Genomic DNA, 11,678 nt, shown 5'->3' on the forward strand with positions numbered 1-11,678 from the left:
GGGGAGTCTAGATCCTGGAGGAGATGGGAATGGAGGGGAGGGGCTGGGAGTGGGTGTGGAAGGGGGAGGACAGGGGAACCCATGGCTGTGTAAAATTAAAACAGAAATATAATAATAAGAAGAAAAAGAAAGGAGTTTTCATGACCTTCATCACTTACCACTTTTCAGTACCTGTGTGGGATCCTCGACTTTTCTTCCATTGGTATGTAATTCAGGGGCACAGTACTGCTGATCCTTACAGTAGGTCTGGAAAAGTATTGTTGAACTAATAATGTCTGATTAAAAGTCCTATCATTACTATACGAGCATTATTTAATATTCACTCAAAAGTACATTATATGCAGACATGAAATTGTCATTTTAAACAGAAATTTAATGTATTAGTTTCTTGATAAAATTCATTTTTTAAAACTGGTGTCATGGTAGCAAATAGAACAAAGCAAAAGTCACATTCTAAAGGAATTTGTATTTTAGGTTCAGACTAAGTTCAGACTAGTCATTACCACGGCCCTGCCATGAATTCATTTCTATTCAAACCTTGAAAAATCATCAGGCATCTGCTTTCAGATGAGGAAAGTAAACATTACCTGTCCTGTCTAATTCCTATGTAGAGCTAGAATTAAACTGAGGTCTTAGACAGAATCTAATTGACACTCCACTGTGTTTCTATGGATACATAAGAATTTACACCCTGAATCACATGCCAGCAGTGAAAAGGAACTGCAAAAAGTTTACCCAAAGGTCTTGAGCAAGTCCAGCACCCAAGATGGCAGTGTTTGCATTGGTCCTTTCTCCAGGAGCTGAGTGTATCAGGTCTCTGATTGGCTGGCTGTACTTCCTGAGCCTTCCTTTGTGTTATGATTCTATTTCATCAGAAACAGCTGATGAAACAGGCAGCAGCTTTGGGGGCAACTTCTGCAGAACAACAATGGAGAAGCACCTGAGTGCCTGCTGGGTGGTTTTATGGCTGTATTTCCAGTGTAAGTTAGAGGAGGCTTAGGGGGGCATAGGAAGTCAAAAAACATTTTCTTAGGATTTGGGAAAGATGTAATTCTTGGGATATGGAGGAAAAAATAGGCCTATTCCTAGATCACCTGAGATTCAAGTGGAGAGTAAGGAAGGATATGAAGTAAAGTACAAAGTGTGGATGATCGATTCTGGAATTTCACACTCTTTTCTGACAGGGATTGCTGGCAAGACCCAAGTGGAGCAGAGTCCCAGCCCTGCTGTCCTGAGGGAGAGAACTGCATCCTTCATTGCAATTACACTGTGAGCCTCCGCTACAACTTAAGGTGGTACCAACAAGACACAGGCAGAGGTCTTGTGTTCTCTGGCAGTCATGGCTTATACAGAGGAACAAAAGTCAAATGGAAGGATACTTAGCAACTGTGGATACAAATGCCTCAGCACAGCACCCTGCACATCACAGCCTCTCAAGCTCGAGGACACTGCCTCCTACATCTGTGTGGTGGGTGCACCATGCTCCACAGATATTTGCACCCAGTACCTAAAACCTGCTCCTGGAGGCTTCAAGGAGGCACTAGGTGACAGAACCAGTCTTTATAACACTGTACTACGGAACTGAATTCCCTTTTTGGCTTATTAGTCTCATTAGAAAGACAATTTTAAGACAGTCTGAAAAGAAAGCTTGAGGACAATTTTAATAGATTTTGAGAGAAAAAACAACAGTATAGGAAAGTAAGAATATCCTGGCAGCCGCCATGAGGTGAGGAGATGGAGAAAAATGTTAGCCTTTCAGTTTCCCCACAGAGGGTCAGAGAAACAGTGAGAAAGTGAGAACATCAAGGAAATAAGGCTCAGGAGTGCTCAGCCCACAGATATGTATGTAGAGGGCAGTCAGTAGTACACTCTTGTGTCCCAGGCAAGAGGATCGCATCAGAAACACATGCTTAACAATGGAAACAGAAATAGCTTATTAAGAAGAAAAGAACACCCCTAAGAATGGATGTGTGCTAATGAGCTGAGGAGAGAATAAAAAAAACACATCTGAGCACACTGTGTACAGCTCTTCATAAGACACTTCTGAGACGATCTTCATTCTTCTACCACTTGTGGATTTGGGGTTATTCTAGGAGTTTGGAAATGAAAGACCATGATTAGAATGTATTGTATGAGATTCTTCATTTTAAAAAAGGCAAACAAATCTTACTAGGATTCTGCCAAAGCTCTTCTAACCCACTTGAGCCATCAGATTTCACACCCAGTATTCTGCATTTATGAATTCCCCTCCCTCACACATTTTTCCCTAATCTTCCCCTTATATGAAATCATTACCTTAGAAATGTAGTGTTCTGGGCTCTCCATATTGTTCTCCAGATGTGGAGCAGTTAATATGCAGAGTCCTGAGTTGAAGGTGGGTGGGAGTTTCTTGTTCAGATAGATGAAAGAGGACATTCAGCAATTTGCAGAGAAACTTTTGTGAGTAAGCACAAGTGTGTCTGGGCACAAGAACTGACACCACCCCTTGGAGCTGGAGAGAAAGGGCACCCCAGTATTTGGACAGGGGCCATGGAGAGGAACCTGGGAGCTGTGCTGGGGATTCTGTGGCTGTGGATTTGCTGTGAGTTGTGCTCACCTAAGCTGCTTTAGGGATTCCTCCAGAAACGTCAGTGGTGGAGGGGATGAGCCAACCCAAAGCTCTGTGCAGTCATCCTCCTGGTGTCTCCTGGGACATTAGACAGGTGTGGGTGAAAACCCCTCACTGATTCCAGTTTGCTTTTGTTTCCCAACAGGGGTGAGAGGAGTTGAGGTGGAGCAGAGTCCTCCAGCCCCTGAGTCTCCATGAGGGAACCAGTTTCTGCCCTGAGATGCAATTTTTCTATCACTGTGACATATATGCAGTGGTTCCAACAGAATCCTCAGGGCAGCCTCATCAATCTTTTTACTTGACTCCAGGACAAAGGAGAATGGGAGGTTAACGTCAACATTCGACTCCAAAGGAGCGCTACAGCATCCTGTACATCAGAGATGCCCAGCTGGAGGACTCAGGCACCTACCTCTGTGCTGCTGATGCACAGTGCTCCCAGCAAGCCTGCAGCCTGGCCCCAAACTGCAGCTGGGTGTGCAGCTACAGCCCTGCCACAGGGAGACTCAGCAGGAGGCTTTGCACAGCTGTGTCTCTATCAGATCTCCACCAATTACAGAGATGTTGTGAGGAAACCCAAAATTACCACAGCAGAAATTCATGGCAAATTCAGATTGACATGACACTGACTTGGAGAAGCTTAAATGTTCAGAAACTTCAGCCTGCATGACTAAAATGAACACTTTACTTGTGTTAATGTAATGAAATATAAACTTCTCTTACACATTCCAGAATTATTTAGATCATTTCTCAAAATTGGAAGTTTAGAGCAACTGTTTCCATCCTTTGTTTAGAGCACATGGGACAAACACTTCCAGCTACTCTGCTCAATATGAAGTTGATAAAAGCGTTAAATTTGAAGATCTGATAGATTAAGTTGTAGAAAGGCAAGATGAACAAATCTTATTATTAATCATGATGTCATTTTTACAATGTCTTGGTAATTTTAAAAATAGAATGCATTCAATTATGCATTATAAAACAAATATTTCACATAAAAATGATGAGCCAAAAGATAAATGACAAACTAGAGAAATATATTTGTAATTTATATCACAATAATATTTGCAGAAATTAATTCTACCAAAATATTTACATATCTGTATTGTAATATATATGCACAACTTCTCATTAAAACATTGCTTTCAAATGTAAAAGTGGGACCCTCTAAAGGTCACACAATAGGGGACTAATTCATTATACAATAATTTAATATGATCCTTACAACTGCTGTTTTCCAAGGGTTGACAGATTATATTCCACAGTTGAAAACTCTGGTGTGCCTCTTATCTCTGTTAGGACCTGGAAAGCAGCCATGCTCACTCATTCACAGTTTGTCTGTCCACTGTGTTTTCACGTTGAAACAGCAGCTGAGTGGTCACAACAGTGACTGGACTGGCTGAAACATTTCCTTTCTAGAGCTTCACAAATTCACTGACCTCTTGTGATTCCTTCAGCTTCATCCCCACTGCAAGCACATCTGCTTCATATACAGATGATCTGAGCTTCCCAGATAATCAACAATTCCTAATTGTCAATAAGATCCATGTGAGCATGGCTGCAAGTGGTGACATTAGAAGTGACAGCTTCTGCAGCAGGAATTATTGATCAGGTGTAATTCTACTAGGTTTCCTTTATATGTTACTTTTTCCTCTGTGCTTTTAATATTCTTTTCTTGTTCTGTGTGTTTAGTGTTTTCATTAATATGTGTCAAGGGAACTTTCTCTTCTGGTCCAATCTATTTGTTCTGTAAGCTTCTTGTACCTTTATAGGCATGTCCTTACCTCTGCACATATCTAACTCCACACTTCCTTTTTCTCCTTTTAGAAAACAGAGAAGTAAACAAACAAATGAAGAAACCAGAATAAAACAAACAGAAAAAAACAAACTAGCATGAGAATCTTATATACCTGCAAAGACACATGCACACACACAAAAATATATAAATCCACAAAATTGGAAATGATAATATATAAGCAAGGGCAAATATGTTAAATAATGACCCACATAAAGCATTAAGAGATGTAGAAAATAAACAAAAGAACAAAAATACAACTGAGTTCATTTGCTGGGCATGAAGCTTACCCTAAAGTGTGGTTTGTATACCCAGTGAAATGCATTGGTAAAAACTAAATTTCTTCTTGTGAGCAGTTTTAATTGGAGACAGCTTCTTGGTTAGATATGGGGAATGATGTCCACTTCTTCTTCTCAGGACTGGAACCCTATCTGTGCAGGACCTGTGTGGGCCCTTTGCATGTTGCCACCATCTCTATGAGTTCTTATGTGAGCCAATCTTATTGTGACTGGAGGGCATGGTTTCCTTAGTGCCTTCCATCCCCACTGATCCTTATTCACTTTCTGTTTCTTCTTCTATAATACTCCCAGAATCCTGAGGGAAGAAGTTTAATGGAGACATTCCATTTAGGACTGGGTGTTCAAAGGTCTCTCATTCTCTGTATATTTTCCAGTTGAGGAGTTGTGGATCTATGTGTTTCTTCCCATCTACTGCAAATTGAAGCTTCCCTGGTGATGGCTGAACAAGACATTGACCTATGTGTATAGCAGAAAGTCATTAGAAGTCATTATATTGCTATGTATATTTAGGAGGACAATGATATTTGATTTTCTCTTAGGCCCACAGCCTATCTAGTCTTAGGTTCCTGGCCACCACAGCAGTATCAGGCATGAATGCTACCTCATGGAGTGGGCCTTAAGTCCATTCAGAATGTGGTTGGTCACTCCAATATCACTTGTGCCATTATCATACCAGTGTATCATGTATGGTGGTCAATATTGTAGAGCAAAGGGTTTATAGGTGAGTTGGTGTTTACCTTTTCTCTGCTAGCAGCATTCAGAGTATATTCCTGAACCATGGACACAAGTTCATAGGAGTAAAAGCTTTATTTAGGAACCAGCTCAGTATCTCCATGTTCAATGAGATTGATAGATATTGTCTACAACAATAGTACTTTACCATCCATTTGTAGAGAACAACCAATAGCCTTGGTAATAGCCTCAGTTTTGAAAATTTGCATGGGTCCTCTTTGGCCAACAACTCCGTAAGATGACACCTTTCTTGGCACTGGAGTTTTTACTTGTTGGTAGGAAGTGTCGAGTTGGTGATTTGTTTCCGTTATTTGGTGATTTCATTGATTTATATAATATATGTGCATTACATTCAGAATATAATATATACTAGGAGTATATATGTATCTATATTAAGAAGCTTCTACTGTAGTAGGTTTCCATATGACCTCTCAGAATGTGCTTAGTTTGTGCTTTCTCTCCCCACACCCCCTCCCTTATTCTCTGTTCCCTCCTCCTTTCTGTTTAATTTTCCTATTCCACCCCTCCAACCCCATCTCTTTACTATCTATTCTATTTTCCCCTAATCAGGAAATCCTTCCTTCTCTCCTACTCTATCCCTAACTTCTACAGATATACAGATTGTGGCAAGCCTATTGAAGGCTTAAAAGCTACAAATGTCAGAGGATACACACTATATTTGTTGCTTGTAGTTGGGGTTACCTCACTCAAGATGATTTTTTTCTAGCTCCATAAATTTACCTGTGAATTTCATGACTTAATAGATAAGTGATATTTCATTGTAGAAATGTCCCACTTTTCCATTATCTATCCATCTCTTGATGGACATCTAGGCTGTCTCCAATTTTTGATATTATGTTATAAAATGAATATCGATGAGCAAGTGTCTCTATAACAGAATATAAAAATCCTATGAGTATACATCTATAAGTGGTCTAGCTGAATCTTGCAGTACATCTATTCCCATCTTCCTGAAGAACCACCATACTTATGTCCATAGTGAGTCTTAAAGTTTGCACTCTCAACTGCAGTGGATGAGTGTTCCCCTTAAACTACATCCTCAGCAGCATATGATATCACTTTTTATTGATTTTGGCCATTCTGATGTGTGTAAGAAGAAATCTCATAGTATTTTTAATTCACATTTCCCTGAAAAATAAGGATTTTGAACTTTTAAGTGCTTCTTAGTCATTTGTGTTTCATCTTTTGATAAATCTCTTTAGATGTGTACCTATTTCTTAAATTGAGTTGTTTCCTTTCTTGATATTTGGTCTTTTTAGTTTTTCATATATTTTAGATATCATCCCTATATCAATTGTATAATTGGTAATGATAATTTCATTTCCATAACTTGTCACTTTGTTCAAATGATGATGTTCTTTGCCCATACATAAGCATTTCTGTTCCATGAAGTTCCACTTGTCAATTATTGCTTTAATGACTTGCTGTGGAATATTTGTACACTGGGTGAAGGTGTATTTCTGTGATTTGTGTAATAAAAAGCTGAACAGTCAATAGCTAGGCAGGAGAGAATGGGCATAACTTCTGAGCAGAGAGTGAACTGGAAGAAGAAAGAGAGGGCCAGTATGGAGATGAGGTAAGGAGCCACATAGAAAAACATAGATTAAAAATATGTGTTAATTTCAGTTATAAGAACTAGTTAGGAGCTGGTTGGTGGTGGCACACACCTTTAATCCCAGCACTCGGGAGGCAGAGCCAGGCGGATCCCTGTGAGTTCGAGGCCAGCCTGGGCTACCAAGTGAGTTCCAGGAAAGGCGCAAAGCTACGCAGACAAACCCTGTCTTGAAAAACCAAAAGAAAAAAAAAAAACTAGTTAGGAACAAGCCTAAGCTGAAGCCAAGTTTTCATAATTAATAAGACTCTATCATTATTTGAGGGCTGGTGTTCCCAATGAGAAAGTATAGCATTACAGTGACTGTGCTATTAGTGTCCTGTTCTAAAAGTCTTTTCCTGTGCCAATGAGTTAAAGTTTATTCCACACTTCTATTTATTAGATTCAGAGTATCTGAATGGATGTTCTTGTCCTTGATCCATTTGGACTTGAGTTTTGTGTAGACCAGTAAAAATTATCCTGTTTATAATCTATTACGTGTAGCCATTTGGTGTGACCACAACCATGTGTTGAAGATGCTGGTTTTTTGCTGGTGTGTAGTATTTTGGGCTTCTTGATCAAACGAGGTGTTCATAGGTGTGTGGACTTATGTCTGGGTCTTTGATTCTAAATCCACTGATCAGCACGTCTTTTTATTTATGCAAATACCATCCTGTTTTTATGACTACTACTCTGCAGCACAACTTGAAATCTGGAGTGGTGATACATTAAGCAGTTCTTTCATTATTCCTTTTTAATATATCCTAAGTTGTTTGTGTTTCCATATAATGCTGAAATTTTTGTTTTTAATTTTCTATTACTGAGAAGAATTGTGTTTGAAACGACAGAGATTGCACTGAATCTGTCAGTTGTTTTGGGAAGGTGGCGACTTTCACTGTATTAATCCTGACAATTCATGAACGTGGGGGTCTTTTCATTATCTAATGTCTTCTATTTCCTTCTTCAGTGTTTTAAAATTGTTATTATACAACTTTTTCATTTACAGGATTAGAGGTGATCAAAAATATTTTATTTTATTTTATTTTATGCCACCAGGCTCTCAGGTTGAGTGTCTCTACTGTCATGTGACATAAAGCAATGGTGGTGTGTGAGGAAAGGAAATGCCTCAAGGGTCTGCTGAGTCCTCAGTGAATGGAGGAAGAGTGAGAGGACAGGTGGGTGGTCTGTTACAGGGCTGGGGATGGTGCCAGGGAAATGAAATAGAAGGACAGTGAAGATGGCCTATCTGCTTCCCAAGACTGTGTACACTCGGTTCCCAGTTAGACAGTGTTTGTAGCTATTCACGGTTGACAGGAAGGAAAGGTAATGGGTTAGAAGCAGGGGGTTATTGGAGGGTCCACAGGAAGGAGAAGAGATGGGTTATTGCAAGGTTTGGCAGATTCTCCAGGGAATCCACCACTGCTCTTCAATCAGTAATTCAGTGTAGATGTTGTGGGAGCGACTGACCTGGATGGTGCCATCTTCAAGATGAAATCACTTCTGGGAAGGTACCTAAGAGTAGCTGTGTGTATTGTTGATTGAAGGTCAACTTCTCTGGAAGGAAAGATGCATGCATAAAAATGTCATATCTGCATTGTCAACAAGAACTCACTGAAATAGAAAGAACATCACAACTGAAAGCCCAGGAGAGTCTGAAAAAGACTTTTCCCAAATGCCGTAACTCTGGAGGACAATTATTGACCTAAGTGTGTGTCTTCAAGAAAGGGAAGAGTTGCTTGATAATGATCTGAGCATTCTGGGATATGAGAGTGGATTAATAATTACGGTTCTATACAGAAGAAATGTTGTTACACATACACACACACGAATATATTACATATGAATTTATATAGGAAAATATTATATATATATACATTTTATATGAAGCATTATGAATATGCTGTGTTAGATTTAAATCTCAGAAACAGGCTCACTACCAAACTTGACCTCTCAGCACTAGAATACACTTGATACAACATTTTGCTGTTTTATGTCTCTTAGTCCCACACAGGTGAGAGAACACATAAGCAGAGGTCTCACTGGTTAAGGGTACAACCACAAGGTGGTAGTAGACCTCAGCTGCTGGGGAGTATGCAGAGGATTCACTTCCTTGTGTTGATTGTGCAGGCTTAGGACAGAAGCCCAGCCTTTTTCTCAGTGGCTAAGTGGATGACTCAAGAGGTAAAATTGTTACTGAGAAAGAACAACATCCTGTAGCTGTAGCTGAACTGGAAGTCATCACGATCTACACTGGTTCTTAATTTAATTGGAAGAACAATGAAAACACATGCTCCTACTTTATTCATGTTTCTGTGGCTGCAGCTGGATGGTGAGTTAAGATTTTAGGACCACAGGATACTCAGTGGGCCTGTCTGAGGCATCCAGGAGGAACTCTATTTTAGTCAGATTTCTCTAGTGACTGTAGAAAAGAGCAACCTGGACAGTGATAACCTGACAGCCTTTCTCCTTTCTTTCCATCATTCTGCATAGGGATGATCCAAGGTGAGCAGGTGGAGCAGCATCCTTCCATCCTGAGAGTCCAGGAGGGTGCCAGCGCTGTCATCAACTGCACTTATGGAGACAGTGCCTCGTCCTACTTCCCTTGGTATAAGCAAGGGCCTGGAGAGCATCCTCAGCTCATTATTGACATTCGTTCAACTGTGGAAAGAAAGCAGGAGCAAAGACTGATCCTTTTACAGGATAAGAAAGCCAAACATCTCTCCCTGCACATCACAGACACTCGGCCTCGAGACTCTGCCATGTACTTCTGTGCTGCAAGTGCACACTGCTCCACATGCACCTGCAGCCTGTCCTCAAACCTGCCGCAGGGCCTGGAGCCCCATCCACATCCTGTGTCTCAGGCCTCCAGTGCAGCATGTGTCAGTTGTTAGTTGACAAGTGCCAACTACAGTGTAGATATTAATAACACAAAATAAGTAGGTTAGCTTTGAGTCACTGAAGCAATTTTGGACATTTTCTCCTTTATTTTTAAATGTAACCATCTTTGGGGGATGACTAGAAGGAGACAGTGTTTTCTGGACTCAGCAGGGCAGCGGCACACATGGACTCACAGAGGTCGACAGCACACGTAAGACTTGCAAAAGATCAGGCCAGATGCAATTGCAGTAGGGCAGAGGGAAGGTGGGCTTCCTACCTTTAGCTTAGGAGCTAGGGGCAGTTGGTACCTGCTGAGATAGAGTTTCTTTAAAGGTGAATCCCTTGGTCCATATTCCACACTCCGCTGGAAGGCACACATCTAGGTGTATATGGGCAGTACCCCCTATAATGCAAACCTTGAGGTTTATTTTTAAAAGTATGGACAAAACTGGGCTTGTAGGGAAGAGTGAATGGATCTGTCAGCATTGAAGGGAGTGGGTGAATATAATCAAAATTAATTGCATAACATTACCTAAGAAATAATAAAATGAGAAAAATTACATAAATTTTATCAGAGGTATGTGTATGTGTTATTTTATGGACAGCTATCACACTAAATACAAACGTATATACATAGTTCATTAATTCTGGTGATATCAGGCACCCTTGTGGATTTGAGACCTGCCTCCTTTGGGTAAGGTTTTGAGTTCAATCACAAAATGTTTTGCAGACATCTGTGGTGCAGTTTGAAGGGAAATCAGCAGAGGGCGCTGCCTCTTCAGCTGTGGTTCATGTCTGAATCCAGAAACCAGATTGTCACTGTGCAGAAGGAGGTCCTTGTTTATGAGTGAGGAGTTTCAGTAAGGTCCTGCAGGAGACTTGCCCTGTGAGCTTGGTGCACTCAAGAACCAAGCGTCATTTTCTCCTATGAACATGCTTCCTGACACCTGCTCAGTTCTGCTGCTCCTCTTCATGCTCAGTAAGTTACATTTACCCAAAGTGTGGATATCATTTTCTTACAACTCTGGAAGTCTTTATGTTCTTCCTTACACAGAAAATTTCTCCTTATCTATTTATTTGTTTATTCATTTTCAGGGAGGAGCAATGGCGACTCAGTGACCCAAACAGAAGGCCTGGTCACTGTCACAGAGGGGTTGCCTGTGATCATGAACTGCACCTATCAGACTACTTACTCAAATACTTTCCTTTTCTGGTACGTGCAATATCCCAACAAAGCCCCTCGGCTACTCCTGAGGAGCGCCACAGACAACCAGAGGACAGAGCACCAAGGGTTCCAGGCCACTCTCCACAGGAGCAGCAGCTCCTTCCACCTACAGAAGTCCTCAGTGCAGCTGGCAGACTCTGCCCTGTACTACTGTGCTCTGAGTGACACAGTGAGGGGGACTGCAGGGGAAGCTGCACACAAACCCAGGTGCAGGGGCTGAGGGGCGTGGCCTGTGAGGGAGGGCTTTGTGCCTTCTCTCAGTGGGGTTTACCCAGCCACTGAAACACAGGAATCTCAGGTCAGAGTCCTAGAAACCCAGGAATCTGTGGATATTCTGATAGGATAGGATGGAAGTCATTGCTAGAGACAACCTAGGCTTTTGATCCCTTGAAGTACTGTTTTCTCCCCAAGTGGAGGATCTCTCACAGAAAACATCTCAAGGAAAATCCTAACATGGGATTTATCTCTACCCAGTTGTCTTAGAAAATTTAGTGATTTATATTCTCCAACAATCTTGTTATTACTCTACAAAT

The 11,678-nt window shown here is 41.0% G+C and overlaps 2 gene segments (V, D, J or C); both read left to right on the forward strand.

Annotated features, from left to right (window-relative positions):
* The first annotated feature begins 9,320 nt into the window (after positions 1-9,320).
* On the forward strand, positions 9,321-9,934 carry LOC118576268. The segment is given in 2 exon segments: positions 9,321-9,372; positions 9,534-9,934. Coding segments are annotated over 2 exon segments (453 nt in total).
* A 913-nt stretch (positions 9,935-10,847) lies between these two features.
* Positions 10,848-11,365, forward strand: LOC118576269. The segment is given in 2 exon segments: positions 10,848-10,899; positions 11,016-11,365. Coding segments are annotated over 2 exon segments (402 nt in total).
* The last annotated feature ends 313 nt before the right edge of the window (positions 11,366-11,678 follow it).

This window comes from Onychomys torridus, unplaced genomic scaffold (genome assembly GCF_903995425.1).
Source record: "Onychomys torridus unplaced genomic scaffold, mOncTor1.1, whole genome shotgun sequence".
In the NCBI taxonomy this organism is placed as follows: Eukaryota; Metazoa; Chordata; class Mammalia; order Rodentia; family Cricetidae; genus Onychomys; species Onychomys torridus.